The following is an 18,011-nucleotide window of genomic DNA, read 5'->3' as shown; positions in this document are numbered from 1 at the left end:
CACTTGCTCAGCCTGTAGTTGAACAGCTCCTGACCACTGTCCAGGCTGCCTGTGTACGGCTTCATGAGCCATGGCATTAAGGGGTAGGCTGGGTCCCCAAGGATACATATAGGCATTTCAACATCCCCAACAGTTATTTTCTGGTCTGGGAATAAAGTCCCTTCCTGCAGCTTTTGAAACAGACCAGAGTTCCTGAAGATGCGAGCATCATGCACCTTTCCCGGCCATCCCACGTTGATGTTGGTGAAACGTCCCTTGTGATCCACCAGAGCTTGCAGCACTATTGAAAAGTACCCCTTGCGGTTTATGTACTCGGCGGCTTGGTGCTCCGGTGCCAAGATAGGGATATGGGTTCCATCTATAGCCCCACCACAGTTAGGGAATCCCATTGCAGCAAAGCCATCCACTATGACCTGCACATTTCCCAGGGTCACTACCCTTGATATCAGCAGATCTTTGATTGCGTGGGCTACTTGCATCACAGCAGCCCCCACAGTAGATTTGCCCACTCCAAATTGATTCCCAACTGACCGGTAGCTGTCTGGCGTTGCAAGCTTCCACAGGGCTATCGCCACTCGCTTCTCAACTGTGAGGGCTGCTCTCATCTTGGTATTCATGCGCTTCAGGACAGGGGAAAGCAAGTCACAAAGTTCCATGAAAGTGCCCTTACGCATGCGAAAGTTTCGTAGCCACTGGGAATCGTCCCAGACCTGCAACACTATGCGGTCCCACCAGTCTGTGCTTGTTTCCCGAGCCCAGAATCGGCGTTCCACAGCATGAACCTGCCCCATTAGCACCATGATGCATGCATTGTCAGGGCCCATGCTTTCAGAGAAATCTGTGTCCATGTCCTGATCACTCACGGGACCGCGCTGACGTCGCCTCCTCGCCCGGTATCGCGTTGCCATGTTTTGGTGCTGCATATACTGCTGAATAATGCGTGTGGTGGTTAATGTGCTCCTAATTGCCAAAGTGAGCTGAGCGGGCTCCATGCTTGCCGTGGTATGGCGTCCGCACAGAAAAAAGGCGCGGAACGATTGTCTGCCGTTGCTCTGACGGAGGGAGGGGCGACTGACGACACGGCTTACAGGGTTGGCTTCAGGGAGCTAAAATCAACAAAGGGGGTGCCTGTACATCAAGGAGTATTTCAGGCAGGACTGCACGGAGGGTTCCAATAAGAAATGGTGCACCTAAGTTATCGTTGTTATTGGAACAAGGAGGTTAGCCTGGCCTCTGATTGATACATGGCTAGATTTACCTCGCTGCACCTTCTCTGTGAGTGACTGCAGTGTGACCTAGAGGAATGAGTCCCCTAGACAGGGGAGGAGGCAAATGAGTACAAAACAAATCTGGTCTATTTCTTGTTTTGACCCACTCCATCTATCTTTTACATCTTTGGCTGGCAGCAGACGGTGCAGAAGGACTGCATGCCATCCACATCTCATGGCTGCTTGGCAGAAGATGGTACAGTACGCCTGCTAGCCATCCCCATCTCTTGCCTGCCTGGCAGAAGATGGTGCAATACGACTGCTAGCAATCCTCATCTCTTGCCTGCCTGGCAGAAGATGGTACAGTACGACTGCTAGCAGTCCGTATCGCCTGCCTGCTCACCATAAGACGGTTCAATAGGACTGACTGCAGGACTAAAGAGAATGACCTGGTCAAGTCACTCCAAATTTAGTCCCTGCGCCCATGTCTGCCCAGGCGCTCCCAGCCGACGCGGCCAGGAGCACCTCGGACACGATGAGGACGACTACCAATCGTATTGCACCGTCTGCTGCCAGAAGGCAAGGGGTTGCTGCTACTGTGCAGCAAAGCCGTACCGCGTCTGCCAGCACCCAGGAGACATAGGGTGACGGTTACCTGAGCGGGCTCCATGCTTGCTGTGGTATGGCGTCTGCACAGGTAACTCAGGAAAAAAGGCGCGAAATGATTGTCTGCCCTTGCTTTCACGGAGGGAGGGAGGGAACGGGGGCCTGACGACACGTACCCAGAACCACCCGCGACAATGTTTTAGCCCCATCAGAGCGCTCCATTGTGACTGCTCTGGACAGCACTCTCAGATGCCCGATTGTTTGCCATTGCTCTGACGCTGGGAGGGGCGCTTACAGGGTTGGCTTCAGGGAGCTAAAATCAACAAAGGGGGTGGCTTTACATCAAGGAGTATTTCAGGCAGGACTTCACAGAGGGTTCCAATAAGAAATGGTGCACCTAAGTTATTGTCCTTATTGGAGCAAGAAGGTTAGCCTGGCCTCTGATTGATACATGGCTAGATTTACCTCGCTGCACCTTGACTGCAGTGTGATCTAGAAGAATGAGTCCCCTAGACAGGGGAGGGGGGGGAAGCAAATGAGTACAAAACAAATCTGGTCTATTTCTTGTTTTGACCCACTCCATCTATCTTTTACATCTTTGGCTGGCAGCAGACGGACTGCATGCCATCCACATCTCATGACTGCTCGGCAGAAGATGGTACAGCACGACTGCTAGCAGTCCGTATCGCCTGCCCGCTCACCATAAGACGGTTCAATAGGACTGACTGCAGGACTAAAGAGAATGACCTGGTCAAGTCACTCCAAATTTAGTCCCTGTGCCCATGTCTGCCCAGGCGCTCCTGATCGACCTCACAGAGGCGACCAGGAGCACCTCAGACATGACGATGACGGCTACCAGTCGTACTGTACCGTCTGCTGCCACAAGGCAAGGGGTTGCTGCTACTGTGTAGCAATGCCGTACCGCGTCTGCCAGCACCCAGGAGACATAGGGTGACGGTTACCTGAGCGGGCTCCATGCTTGCCATGGTATGGCGTCTGCACAGGTAACTCAGGAAAAAAGGCGCGAAATGATTGTCTGCCCTTGCTTTCACGGGGGGAGGGAGGGAACGGGAGGCTGACGATATGTACCCAGAACCACCCGCGACAATGTTTTAGCCCCATCAGGCATTGGGATCTCAACCCAGAATTCCAATGGGCAGCGGAGACTGCGGGAACTGTGGGATAGCTACCCACAGTGCAACGCTCCGGAAGTCGACGCTTGCCTCGGTACTGTGGAAGCGCTCCGCCGAGTTAATGCACTTAATGCACTTAGAGCATTTACTGTGGGGACACACACACTCGAATTTATAAAACCGATTTCTAAAAAACCGACTTCTATAAATTCGACCTTATTCCGTAGTGTAGACATACCCTAAATTTGTAAAGATAAATTCATGAATGTTTCTGAGATGCTCAGATGTTACAGTGATGGGAACCACAGAGCTAGATATATAGATAAATGGTTTGTCAGGTGGGTGACTGCCTCTTTATTTGTCTGATATTGTTATAGATGTAATCAATAAAGGAAGCTGTGCTTGAGCCCTCTATGTTTAAGAGAAGGTGATACAAGCATTTTCTGAATCCTTAGCTTTGGAATTCACTCTGCTTCTCCCCGCAATATGCCAAAGCCTGATTTGCTAGCCTCTTCAAACACCCAGGGGAGAAGGGGAGTACCTAATCATGCTGAGATGGGGGATATAGTAGATTTGGCCTAGGCCTGGTATTATTAGACAGGTTTGATTTATTACTAGTACACAGGCAATTTCATAACTATGCTGAAGAGCTCATTAATCTTGCAGAGAAGGCAGAACAAGAATCAATGGCTGGAATCGGTAGCCAAACAAATTGAAATTAGAAGTAAGGCACACATTTTTAACAGTGAGTGTGATTTGCCATGTGAACAAGCTAGCAAGGGAAGCAGTGAATTCTCAATCTTTTGTTTTCATTTCAAGACTGGATGCCTTTCTGGAACATATGCTTTAGCTAAACAAAAGTTTTGGGCTCAATATAAGGCCAACTAGGTGAAATGTAATGTCCTGTGATATACAAATAAGACTAGATGATCTAAGGGTCCCTTCTGGCCTTAAACTCTATGAATTTATAAATCCTGAATTATTTTTATGCAGCTTGCGACATGGCTTTCAAATCCATCAAAAAATGATAAGCCCAAACCAAAATCCAAGGTACTGAGACAGTTCAAACCTGTATTTTTGATTCACAGTCTTATCTGCATTTCAGAAGGAGAATGTCAGCTACTGCTCAGTCATCAAGCAAAGAACCCCTTAGTGGCAGAGCTGGAGCCATTTGACCATTTACACTGCAGAGCTAACCCTGCTGTGAGGGAGGGATGTTATTCTAGGAGAGCGCCGAAGCGATATCTTTGTACGTGGGTTACCACCACACCTCTCATGTGCAGGTTACCAGCCCTTTCAGTCCCTAGAGAAGCAATTTATATAGCAACTGAAGTCTCTTCTTAGTTTTCAGAGTAGCAGCCGTGTTCGTCTGTATTCGTAAAAAGAAAAGGAGTACTAGTGGCACCTTGGAGACTAACCAATTTATTTGAGCATAGGCTTTCGTGAGCTACAGCTCACTTCATCGGATAAATTGGTTAGTCTCTAAGGTGCCACTAGTACTCCTTTTCTTTTCTCTTCTTAGTGCAGTTGTCTTTCCCATCCTAGGAAGGCTAGGAAAACATACTCTGCTTTCCTTCATGTCAGGACAATGACTCATTCACAATGCTCCTTCCATCAAGATAATCTCTACAGTAAAGTGGCATCAAAGGGGATAAGGGATAAAGGAAAAAACATTAGTCTCATCTCCAAGCCTCTGATCCCAGTTTGGCAACATTGACTCTGGCCTAATTAAACCCTGAGTCCCTTAACCTAATGGGCCACATCTGGTAGCTTTTCTCTGCAAGACTGATATTTGAGGCATGCCCACTACGGGCTCATCTCTTTCTCTCAACCTGATAAAGAGGTTTTCCCAATAGTGAGGTAGATACATGCTGTCAAAATCTCATTATAGCACATGTTCAGGTCTTTGTCTGTTTAGCGTACCTGATTATCACCAAGAGAAGGAAATCGCAGACTTTTTGGGTTTTAGTCCATTTACAATGCAATTTCTAGCTCAGTAACAAGAGACTGTCACAATAGATCTCGCTGTCTGACTCCAGTCCTCTCTGTGCTGCTGTATAATTAGAGCAGATTTTAACCTCCCACTGGCATTTCTGGAAGTTTAGTAAATTAAACTAACCTTTCCTTTTCTTTTTTGTAGCACAAAACAAATTGCTTTCCATGCACATGGGAGATTTAATGTTCAATGTAAATTAGAGGGCTATTTTAAATATACCTTTGAAACTATTTGATTAAAAAGTAGGTATATACAAAGTGTTCACACTCAGACCCTGGCTGACTATGTACGGTTTAGGTAGAGACTTGGTCTAGTGGTCTTGTGGGAACACAAGCCAAGAATCACTGCATTCTAATCCCTGCTCTGACATTGACTCACTTGGGCAAGTCTTCCAACCTCTCTGCACTACTTATCCAGTCTGTCAAGCAACATTATACGGCTTAACCCTGGTCTATACACAAATTTTGTACCGGGTATCACTGTGTTGGTTAGGCACGTGGGTTGTTTGTTTGTGTTTTCTACTGAATTAGTTATACCGATACAGCTCCTGATGTGGACATGGGTGTAAATGTGCTTATTGGTGAAACTTATTCCCCTTCCCATATAGTAATAAGTTGTATCAGTATAAGCACTTTTATACCAGTGTAAGTGCACTCACCCTGGGGGGTATGTTCTGCTTTAAGTGTAAGGTATAGTTAAAGTGGCCCAAGTTATGTGCATTAGCAATGGTTCTGGGAGGATTCATTAGTTAATAGCTAAGAAGTGCGGACTGCTAATTATTATTACCAGCATTAATTTTTAGTAGTTTGAATTAACCTCACCTGAAATACAAGGCTACTTCCTCTTTTCAACTATCTGTCCAGTTAAGAATGAATACACCCTTGCCCTACAATTGTGTTGGTTATTTGGGAAGGTTCACTAAAGAACGTCCAGACTTTACGGGTTGTTTGTGAACTGCTGGCTTTGACTATATGTTATTTAGATTGTGTGAGTGACACTTAAATCACAGGGCATTGTTTCAGCTCCCAAGATGGATGGCAAATATTAAAGAAGAATAATGAACAATGACTTATGCATTTCTGAGAAATCATTTGTGCTAAAAATTCATGAAAAGTTCAGAATTGTGAATATTTTTCCTGAATACAAGGCAAATCCTCCAAATACTCAAGAAAATGAAGACTAGTGAATCAAAGTGAAAGTAAGTCAATGCTTTCATTTGTGAAAATATTTGTTGTGAATCTGATTGTTTTCTTCTTTTGACCAGATTTCTGATTAATACAACCAAGTTCTGAACTGTAGTGCAGAGAAAGAACAGGTCCTACCTAGGGGATTATTGAGCAATGAGCAATAAATAGAGTAAATTTAGAAAAAATAACTCTTGCTAGACAAAGAAGTTGTTGTTGACAGGACTGCAAAGTTAGTAGATGAAGGGAATGCAGTAGTCATAATGGGCCAGATCTTGAAGTGATGTGAATCAACATCGGTCGATTCACATAAATGAAATGGTCAATTTGCACCAGATGAAAATTTGGCTCCACAAGTCTAAATTTTAGTAGAAGTGTGTGGTGCTGTTGCTTATAAAACCTGAATTTAAAAATTAATTCAAATTGGCTTGGTTAGGAACATCATCACACAGACTGAAAACTGACTGAAAGGCCATAAACTATAGCAATGTATTAAGTTGTGGGCTACCATGGGGAGCAGAGTTAGGGCTATTCAGTTCATATTTAATATCTATATTAATAGTTTAGAAAAGAGACTAAGCAGCATGTTAATGAAATCCACTGATATTAAAACTGGAAAAGCAGAGAACAACCGTTAAGACTGGGAGATAATGTAAAGGAACTTAGAGAGCTTAGAAATATGGACAGAAAATAACTAAGTGAGGTTCAGTTTGGAAAAATGCAAAATAACACAGCTGAGGAAAAATAATCTGTAACATTAGTGGGAGAAGAAGGTCTGGAAAAGACTTGGTGCTGATACTGAATAGCAAATCTGCCATGAATTTGCAAGGTGACATGGCTAGAAAAATATTCATGGACTTTGCATATCCAAAAGCATCACTCCATGCAGCATGGAAGTAAAAGTCACTCCCTGTAGACCCAGTCATATACTATTTAAGATAATAAGAGTTTTGTCATTGATTCCACTGGGTCTTTTATGGCTCTTGTGCAAAACCAAAGCAGTTCTGGTCACCATGTTACCAGAAAGATACGGAGAAAACTGGAAGGTGTTCAGAGAAGAGAAACAAAAATTATCAGAATCTGGAAGGGATGGCATACAAGGGAAGATTAAGACAGCTAAATATGCATAGGTTGGCCAGGCAGCATGAAACAGATTTCAGATATCTGAAGGGCTTTACCACCAAGGACAGGAGTAACTATGTAGTGTGGTACAGCAACATATAACTGAAAGCCATGATATGAAATTAACAAAGCCAAAGTTTTGGCTATGTGACACTAGTAAACCAAGTGTCAGCTCTGGCCAAGGCCATAGGCATTAGGTAAGAACTGACAAACTCATAGCTGGAAACCAAACCAGCTGACCTGTTTGTTAGCTTTGTTCAAAATAGGTAGTAGTCTTATAAGACTGTATTTAGTGTTTAGACACGTGATACATTAATCTCACTTGCAATGCCTGTATTCCCTGCTATAAGAAACTATGTAAGTTGTGCTTTATAACTTTGAAAATATTTGCTCTGAACTTGTGAGCCAGGCTTTGGGAATTGGTCCCCCCATTCAGGAGGCCTATCAAGATTAAATGGGCAATTAAGGAACATTGCAGCACAAAGGACTGGTGAAATGGCCCTATCATACCTTGGAGATGCTACGTGCAAGGGAGCTCCTCTTGTAGACTGGAAAACTGAATATAAAAGATAAAGATCTCTTTGCTGTTTGAACTCTCACAGAGCCAAATACTCTAAACTGAAGCAAGAGATCCCTGGGTTTGCCCTGAAAGACCTTTTGAATTGACAGATTACTACAACTCTGTCACTATTAGGATTTAGATTGCAACTCAGTTGTGGGCATACGTTTGCTTGCTTTAACCTGTTATTTATTCATTGCTTTTTCCTAGTTAATAAACCTTTAAATAGTTTATTACAGGATTGGTTACAGGTATTGTCTTTGGTGTAAGATTTAGGGTACCAACCGATCTGGGGTAAGTGAGTGCTCTCCTGGGACTGGGAGCAACCTGAATATTTTGTGATTTTTGGTGTAAGTGACCATTTATCATAGAATCATAGAATATAAGGGTTGGAAGGGACCCCAGAAGGTCATCTAGTCCAACCCCCTGCTCAAAGCAGGACCAATTCCCAGTTAAATCATCCCAGCCAGGGCTTTGTCAAGCCTGACCTTAAAAACCTCTAAGGAAGGAGATTCTACCACCTCCCTAGGCAATGCATTCCAGTGTTTCACCACCCTCTTAGTGAAAAAGTTTTTCCTAATATCCAATCTAAACCTCCCCCACTGCAGCTTGAGACCATTACTCCTCGTTCTGTCATCTGCTACCATTGAGAACAGTCTAGAGCCATCCTCTTTGGAACCCCCTTTCAGGTAGTTGAAAGCAGCTATCAAATCCCCCCTCATTCTTCTCTTCTGCAGGCTAAACAATCCCAGCTCCCTCAGCCTCTCCTCATAACTCATGTGTTCCAGACCCCTAATCATTTTATCATTTTATCACTAACTCCAGCTTGCCTGGGTTGCTAGATAAACTGGAGAGCTTCAGAGGACTGGCTGTGACTCCAGGATAAGACTGATTTAGTGATCCAGGAGTTCACATTTGTCACTGGCTTGGTGAAATATAATTTATGGAACACGCCACCAGTTTGGGGAGTCTGCCCTGTTTTTGACAGTCTACCATGAGGTAGGCACTCATGGTTATGAGCCACTCCAGACAGCATGACACACTTAATAGCAGGAAAACTTCTTGATAGTGAGTTCTGTTAGCATGTGGAACAGTCTTCTAACAGAAAAGGTGAAGGACCATTGAGTCAGACATTTGCTTGGACAACATGGGGAACAATCCTGCATTGGGCGAGAGATGGACTAGGTGATATACTATGTCTTTTTCATCTCTAACCTGCAAGATTCTCCAGGATACTCTGACTTTTCAAAATTTAACTAAAGAAATCTTAAAAGGGCCATCAGATATGCTCTAAACTGCCATTACTGCTATGTCACCATTTTGAATGCAAACTCAATATGGTTGCCACAAGAAGCTATAAAATGTGATCTTAGAAGCCACAAGAATACCTCACTTTTAAAATGGTGGTATTATATATCATACTAGCTAAACAATCAGGCACAAGAAGGCATGAGGGTGATACGGGTTTATCTGAAAGTTTAGAAGTGAGCTGTAGCTCATGAAAGCTTATGCTCAAATACATTTGTTAGTCTCTACGGTGCCACAAGTCCTCCTTTTCTTTTTGCGGTTACAGACTAACATGGCTGCTACTCTGAAAGTAGTGATTGAATGACTTTGGATAAAATAAACCCCAAACTCTTTGAATTTCCAAATAACATAAAATGTTTAATTATGCTTAATTTTTATGCCCTTGCATTTCTAGGTTCCCTCTAGGATCGGATATGGGATGGGGTTCTTATGTTGTCGTAACTGGGTGCAAAATACCCAAGGCTAAATATGGCCCAGATCAAGAAAAAGTGCAGGTCTCTAAATCTGTTTAGATATAACTGGAAGGGGAGGGAGTTGCAAAGTTAAGGGTTGCATTTTTAAAAAGGGTACCTCAAATTCACACATGTATTTATTGCTTTATTTCAATTTCTGGGAGTTGGTGAAGTTAAAAAGGGGCCCTTCAGGAAAATCAGCTGCTCTTTATGAACTCTGGGAAGAAGGATAAAGGAGTTTGAGGTGCAAGTCGTGTTCTCATCCATCCTCCCTGTTGAAGGAAAAGGCCCAGGTAGGGACCATCAAATTGTGGAGGTGAATGCGTGATTACGCAGGTGGTGTTGGAGAGAGGGCTTTGGATTCTTCGACCATGGGATGGTGTTCCAGGAAGAAGGATTGCTAGGAAGAAATGGGATCCACCTAACGAAGAGAGGGAAGAGCATCTTCACAGGCAGGCTTGCTAACCTAGTGAGGAGCCTTTAAACTAGGTTCCCCAGCGGATGGTGACCTAAGCCCAGAAGTAAGTGGGCAAGTGGGATACTGGGAGGAAACACAAGGAGGAGGGTACAAGATGGGAAGCCTCCTGATTCATACTGAAAAAGTAGGGCAATCGGCTAGTTATCTTAGGTGCATGTACACAAACGCAAGAAATCTGGGAAACAAGCAGGAAGAATTGGAAGTCCTGGCAGAATCAAGGAACTATGATGTGATTGGAACAACAGAAACTCGGTGGGGCAGTTCACACGATTGGAGCACTGTCATGGATGGGTATAAACTGTTCAGGAAGGACAGGTATGGGAGAAAACTTGGAGGAGTTGCTTTGTATGTAAGAGAGTGGTATGATTGCTCAGAGCTCCAGTATGTAATTGGAGAAAAGCCTGTTGAGAGTCTTTGGGTTAAGTTTAGAGGTGAGAGCAACAAGGGTGATGTAGTTGTGGGCATGTGCTATAGACCACCAGATCAGAAGGATGAGGTAGATGAGGCTTTCTTTGGACAACTGGCTGAAGTTTCCATATCACAGGCCCTGGTTCTAATGGGGGACTTCAATCAACTTGACATCTGCTGGGAGACCAATACAGCAATGCACAGACAATCCAAGAAGTTTCTGGAGAGTGTTGGGGACAACTTCCTGGTACAAGTGCTGGAGGAACCAACTAGGGGCTGTGCTCCTCTTGATCTGCTGCTTACAAACAGGGAAGAATTGTAGGGGAAGTAGAAGTGGGTGGCAACCTAGTCAGCAGTGACCACGAGATGGCTGAGTTCAGGATCCTGACAAAAGGAAGAAAGGAAAGTAGCAAAATATGGACCCGGGACTTCAGAAAAGCAGACTTAGACTCCCTTAGGGAACTGATCGGCAGGATCCCCTGGGAGGCTAATATGAGGGGGCAAGGAGTCCAGAAGAGCTGGCTATATTTTAAAGAAGCCTTATTGAGGGTGCAGGAACAAATCATCCTAATGTGCAGAAAGATAAGCAAATATGGCAGGCGACCAGCTTGGATTAACAGTGAAATCCTTGCTGATCTTAAACACAAAAAGGAAGCTTACAAGAAGTGAAAGTTGGAAAAATGACTAGGGAGGAGTATAAAAATATTGCTTGAGCATGCAGGGGTATAATCAAGAAGGCCAAGGCACAATTGGAGTTGCAGCTAGCAAGAGATGTGAAGGGTAACAAAAAGGGTTTCTATAGGTATGTTAGCAACAAGAAGGTGGTCAGGGAAAGTGTGGCACTCTTACTGAATGGGGGAGGCAACATAGTGACAGATGATGTGGAAAAAACTGAAGTACTCAATGCTTTTTTTGCCTTGGTCTTCACAGACAGGGTCAGATCCCAGACTGCTGCACTGGGCAACACAGTATGGGGAGGAAGTGAGCAGCCCTCAGTGGTGAAAGAACAGGTTAAGGACTCTTTAGAAAAGCTGGACATGCACAAGTTCATGGGTCCAGATCTAATGCACCTAAGGGTGCTGAGGGAGTTGGCTGATGTGATTGTAGAGCCATTGGCCATTATCTTTGAAAATTCATGGCATTCGGGGAAGGACCCGGATGACTGGAAAAAGGCAAACATAGTGCCCATATTTTAAAAAGGGAAGAAAGAGAACCCGGGGAACTACAGACTGGTAAGCCTCACTTCAGTCCCTGGCAAAATCATGGAGCAGGTCCTCAAAGAATCCATTTTGAAGCACTTGGAGGAGAGGAAGGTGATCAGCAACAATCAGCATGGATTCACCAAGGGCAAGTCACGCCTTACCAACCTGATTGCCTTCTATGATGAGATAACTGGCTCTGTGGCTATGGGGAAAGTGGTGGATGTGATATAGGTTGACTTTAGCAAAGCTTTTTATACAGTCTCCCACAGTATTCTTGCCAGCAAGTTAAAGTAGTATGGATTGGATGAATGGACTATAAATTGGATAGAAATCTGACTAGACTGTCAGGCTCAACGGGTAGTGATCAACTGCTCGATATCTAGTTGGCAGCTGGTATCAAGTGGAGTGCCCCAGGGGTCAGTTTTATTCAACATCTTTATTAATGATCTTGATGATGGGATGAAGTGCACTCTCAGAGAGTTTGCAGATGACACTAAGCTGGGGGGAGAGGTAGATATGCTGGAGGGTAGGGATAGGGTCCAGAGTGACCTAGACAAATTGGAGGATTGGGCCAAAAGAAATCTGATGAGGTTCAACAAGGACAAGTGCAGAGTCCTGCACTTAGGAAGGAAGAATCCCATGCACTTCTACAGGCTGGGAACTGACTGGCTAAGCAGCAGTTCTGCAGAAAAGGACCTGGGGATTACAGTGGACGAGAAGCTGAATATGAGTCAGCAGTGTGCCCTTGTTGCTAAGAAGGCTAACGGCATATTGGGCTGTATTAGCAGGAGCATTGCTAGCAGATCGAGGAAAGTGATTATTCCCCTCTATTCGGCACTGGTGAGGCCACACCAGGAGTATTGCATCCAGTTTTGGTCCCCCCACTACAGAAGGGATGTGGACTAATTGGAGAGAGTCCAGCGGAAGGCAACGAAAATGATTAGGGGGCTGGGGCACATGACTTACGAGGAGAGGCTGAGGGAACTGGGGTTATTTAGTCTGCAGAAGAGTGAGGGGGGGATTTGATAGCAGCCTTCAACTACCTGAAGGGGGGTTCCAAAAAGGATGGAGCTAGGCTGTTCTCAGTGGCGGCAGATGACAGAACAAGGAGCAATGATCTCAAGTTGCAGTGTGGGAGGTCTAGGTTGGATATTAGGAAACACTGTTTCACTAGGAGGGTGGTGAAGCACTGGAATGAGCTACCTAGGGAAATGGTAGAATCTCCATCCTTAAAGGTTTTTAAGGCCCGGCTTGACATAGCCATGGCTGGGATGATGTAGTTGGTGTTGGTCCTGCTTTGAGCAGGGGGTGGACTAGATGACCTCCTGAGGTCTCTTCCAACCCTAATATTCTAGGATTCTAACCCATCTTAACCTATTACCACCAAAAGCCATTTTTAAGGCTCATTTATTTATTGCATTTCCATTAGTGGTAGGTCTCCTGACTTCACCTAGGTGAGGACTTTTTTTTACTATTTTTTAAAAAGTGGCAAAAATAAGATCAAGAAGCTGCTGCCTTTCCTTGCATAGCAGAGTTTTATAGCGCACCTTTGTACACCTTTTAGAATTTTTATTCTTGCACTGTTCTCAATTTGCCTCCTAATGGCATGTCAATATCAATCTTCCCATTTCTTAATAAATCCTCCCTGATGTGCAGTTGGCAGCTGTACCCTTGGGACTCTGAGGGACTTGTTCTAGATCAGAAAAGAGGGCATGTTATCTTTGGAGTGGGAGTTAATGAGGAAATGTTTGTGCTAATCCTTAAATTGACTTTCATTGAGGCAAATATGGCTGCTGCCAAAACACTGCAATACCATCACCATTTACATCAAAATACTTTTGCGGTATCTGATGCATCATTCCATATTTTTTTCTACTAAACAAATCAGAGGGCTGATCTGACTGAAACGAACATTAATGCTGCTTGTCAGTAGTATGGACTCCTCAAAGGAGCATAGAAACGCTGGAATGCTAAATTCTATGACACTTCACTGACTGGAGGGTGGAGATAAACTGCAGCCCCAGTTATAAGTAGCTTTGTATATTGCCCAGAATTGTTGGGCAAGTGTAGAAGAAGTGGACTTCCACCTAGTCACTACGCTGTCTTCCCTAGTGCAGCAAGCAGGGTTATAAAGGAAAAGGCTAGGAGTGACCACAGACTTTGTGCACAACAGCTAGCGTATTTTCAGCAATAGTCTTGTATTTACTTAGAGGGTTACTGCAAAGGTTTATAGCTAATAATTTGCCCAACCATAAAACGGTTACAGTATTTCGGGTTCTAAATCTCTTTTAAAAATAAGATGAAGAATAAAAAAAATTATCATGTCATTGCCTTAAAGAGATACTTAAAAAAAACCCAACCCAATAGCCATTATAGGCTAGATCCTGCAGATCTCATTCATACAAAGCTCCTCGTGTCCTCCCTATTTTTGGGAGTCCTGCCAAACCAGTGTTTTATGTTCCCTTTGCTGGCTCTACAGCAGCGGTTCACTAACAAGTACTGTTAGCAAAAGCAGTGCACAGCAATGATGTCTTGCCATGAGTCAGCCACTAAAGAAACTGAAGTTGTTAAAAGCACACAGGATAATCTCAACTCCATGCAAAACGGTAAAAAGGGTGAAAAAATGCTGGCTAAATGGAAAAAGATAAAATTAGTATGGAAATATGTATTTGCAAACCTGTCAGTAGGCATTTACAGACAAAAGTGAAGATAATGAAAAATGAAGGCTCTAAAAAATTTAGGCAAGTGTCCTCTAAAGAGTGTATGGACAATCAGATTAAGGCATTGTGCAAAACAGGGCACATAAGCAAATTCCCCATCTTTAATGGCATGCACCACATTTGTCCCATTATTAGAAATGATAAACCCATGAGAAAAAGAAAGCAAGGGGTAAAACCGCTATTTGTCATGCAGCTTCTCTTACACAGTCACTGCAGTGTGGGATTTTTCAAAGCTGCACATGTGCCGACGGACACTGGCTGGTGGGCGAGAATTCTGGCTGCCTCTTCCTGAAGATTGAAAAGAAAAAGACACCCAGTGAGTGGTTATACACATGTACACACATGGTGGTTGTACCACTCAATAGGGTGCCTGTCCCTGATCTAGTCCCAGTCTTCTTTGAATCTTGCCATTCCTCCTCCTCCGCTTTATTTGGGGGCCTACTGTAACTGGCAAAAAAAATTTTCTTTTGCTACTGCGTGACTTATTTTCAAGTGGCTTCTGATGGTGTTTATATTCATTCTCTCTACTGATACCACAAGTACTCAAATAGCAGATGGCAATGCTGCTGTGCATTTAGTCTTCAGTGGAAACTCTCCCCTGGCCTTCTCCAAGATGCGTGGGAATGGTACAAAAGGAGCAATATGCTCTTCTTATCCCACCTTTACTTTAAGAGGTTTACTCTAGGCTTTTAAAAAAAAGTATATGCTTAGTTCATACTTTTCTTCTTTGGCCCTTACTTCAATCGTTTGCTTTTCTCAGTGTTACCTTTCTCTGACTCTGGCTACAGTGAATAGTCATTGGTAGTCCTTACACGTGGATCTTTGTTTCTTATGGATATAACCATGCTTCTGAAGGGTAGGCATAAAGTTTAGGCTCTCTTAGACGATTTAATGCCTCAAAACTGAAAACTGGTCACTTTGGATGTTAACACTGCAGATAATGGAAGGCAATTTCCTCTTTCATTTCTTTTCCCTGCTATGCTATATAGTGAACAAAAGCAGATGCAAGCTTCCATGCTGTCTTTCACAGAACCAATAAAAGAAAAAAAAGGCTTCCACAAAAATTTCACGTACTTTTGCAAGTGGAGTATATGGACAGAGTTCTGCAAAAAGTTTTAGTTGGGTTGAAAATGAAATGCAAAACAAAACTCAGCATTTTTTGTCCACAACAAGAAAGTCATGGTGCACACTTGCCTTATCCTTGTTTATCCCCATAACAAAGGGTTGAAGGGTCACATGTACCAATACTGCATATTCAGTTTAGCTTCTAACGAATAAAACAAATCAGCTTTTCTCACAACATACTGATGTACAGTAGCACAGTGTGATGTATACAACAATGCATGGATACTTGGTTTGGGACTGTAAATGCCTTGATATTACTTCCATGTTATTATAAATAGATTGCAAGTAAAATTTGCTATGGGCCTATTTCTCAGCACTCAAACTATCCACCGTAGAGTCTCCTGAATAATTAAAACTCTTACCAGCAATGACAAGATCCCTGAGATTTGAAAATTTCAAGCCAATCAGAATTGGGAGCTTAGCTAGTGTGACCTCTTCTTCACCTTACTAAATTCACAAAGATTATAGAGCTTTAGATTAAACAGAACCACCAACATTTCTATAATCTTTCAGTCACAGTAGCTGATTTTACAAGATATTTGACAATATGCAACCAATCATTTGAGACCAAAATCTAGCTCTAAATACATTCCCATCGTATGTATAGCTTCAGCATGCACACCATGTATACAAGAGAGGACACAATGAAACAAAGAAGCTGGTCTTACACAATTAAAAACAATATCAAATCTTCCTTTGACTTGGAAGTGTGGCATGGGATCAGGTTGCTTTTGAGGCAACTGATTCTATTGGATCTAGCCTAAACATTTTGCTATCATTTGGGGGATTTTTTTAAAATCTTCTTTCTACTCCATATTTCCTCCTACCCTGATACATCCTCAGGATGACTTTTCCCATTTTCACACTCTAGGGATATTTTCTTGCTATGAATTCCTCATATACAAAAGTGGGAAGGGTACAGACTTCCAGACCCAGCCAAAAATCTGCCTAATACTTTCAGAAAGCATCTTTATTCTTTTGTCCCAAAGGTGGCTGGGCATCTTAAGAGCTGTGTGTCCTGGCCACAATAAAAAAATAGATATTACAACCCCCTAAACGCCCTGTACATTTCATTGAAAAGGTGTGCTCCTTTCAATTCTGTCCGTAAACTGTTTTGTGTAGTGTTGCTGACACTGTTAAGATGGCTGCCATATTCCATCAAAGTGGTGGCAATATTCAGTGGTAAGCCAAATGATCCCTATATCACATATACCTTCTTTCAAAAAATTTGGTACCCTGTTCATCTTTGTACTGTGACACCATGATTAAAAGACCATTATTAAGGGCTCTGATCTCTCAGTGCAAGTTACAGATAACTCACCAGCTATTCAAATACCTTGTAGCTACAGAACAAGGTCTACTCTGTGTTGAAATGAGGAGTTGCCATACCATAATGAAGGTGTTTAAAATGCTATCTAATGAAGACAGGGGTCCACTAGCACAGAGTCTATCAGAGAGCAGACTATGACAGCACAGGTAGGGCTGCTTAGCTGACACGCACAGGCCTAAGGTAAAACAAGACACCCCTGAACAAGTAACTGCTGAACAAGCCCGAACAAGTATTGGCTGAAACAACTAACCATTGTGAGTATGTTTACAGCAAACAAGTAGGCAGAAACACCCTAAACTGATATGCTTGCCTTACGCAATCTGCAAAGCTATTGGTCTGTAGGGGCAAGAAGTATAGATGTTAATAGCTCAGAAAAATGTATATGAACTGTGTGGAGTGTGACATGAATTGGAATTGTGGTATCACCCGGTACCTAAACCCCCGGCATCTGGGTCTGGCCAGCCTGGGCAAAAACTGTTACAAGCCTAACCTGAGTGACAAGCTGGAGTCGAAGTGAATGTTTGAAATCCCAGAGAACTGGATGAAGTGTTCTCCCAGAACTGGGCAAGGTGTTCTGAATGAGCTGAGTGGAAAATGTCTTGGCGGGAATCCCAGCAGAGCAGAGGGTTCCTGAGTGAAGTCCATTAACTGCTTAACTTAGTTCTTCTTAAGTTCTTTGAAGCATAAGAATATTTCTAGCCAGCTGCTCAGAATTCAGGAAAAGTAACGGGTCTGTTGAAATATGCTGCAAAGAATGGGTCTGACAGAAGAGTTGCTTTTCTCACTACATTTTTCCTTAAGTGTAAATTAATCATCCCATGAGTCAAACAGCTGTGTCAAGATTGCAGGAAAGTGTAAATTGCTATCTGTGATGTTTTATTTCTGTATAGCTGTGAATCTGGATGTAGTCACCCACAACTCAGGAATTACTATCGCCACTAATCCAACAGACCTTGACCTGAATTTATCTGTCCTGCATCCAAGACTACTAATGTGCAGGGCATTGTTATTATTTATCATATATCCTGCAGCAGCATCCAAAGAAGAATGTGCAAATTATGGATTTTTCAATCCTCTGGCGATTAAAACAAACAAAAAAACAGCAGCAGCAAAAGTGTTTCAGGTCAAACAAATTATTTTGGGATTTTTGGAAAGCTCAAAAGTGAAAAAAATCCATAAA

At 43.3% G+C, this 18,011-nt stretch overlaps 1 protein-coding gene across 7 annotated transcripts in view; it reads right to left on the bottom strand.

Moving 5' to 3' along the window:
* Positions 1 to 18,011, bottom strand: part of GRM1 (glutamate metabotropic receptor 1) — a 348,420-nt gene that overhangs the window by 84,704 nt on the left and 245,705 nt on the right. For 2 of the 7 annotated variants that reach the window (XM_048844313.2, XM_048844311.2), the window contains exon 9: positions 14,580 to 14,664. The exons of the other annotated variants lie outside the window; for them this stretch is intronic. In XM_048844313.2, coding sequence (XP_048700270.1) covers positions 14,604 to 14,664 — 61 coding nt within the window. In that variant the 3' untranslated portion in view covers positions 14,580 to 14,603. The remainder of the gene's footprint in view (positions 1 to 14,579; positions 14,665 to 18,011) is intronic. 7 annotated transcript variants of the gene reach the window in all.

This window comes from Caretta caretta, chromosome 3, assembly GCF_965140235.1.
Source record: "Caretta caretta isolate rCarCar2 chromosome 3, rCarCar1.hap1, whole genome shotgun sequence".
Classification (NCBI taxonomy): Eukaryota; Metazoa; Chordata; order Testudines; family Cheloniidae; genus Caretta; species Caretta caretta.
Note: the sequence above shows the minus strand (reverse complement) of the source record. Positions and strands in the feature narration are given on the sequence as shown.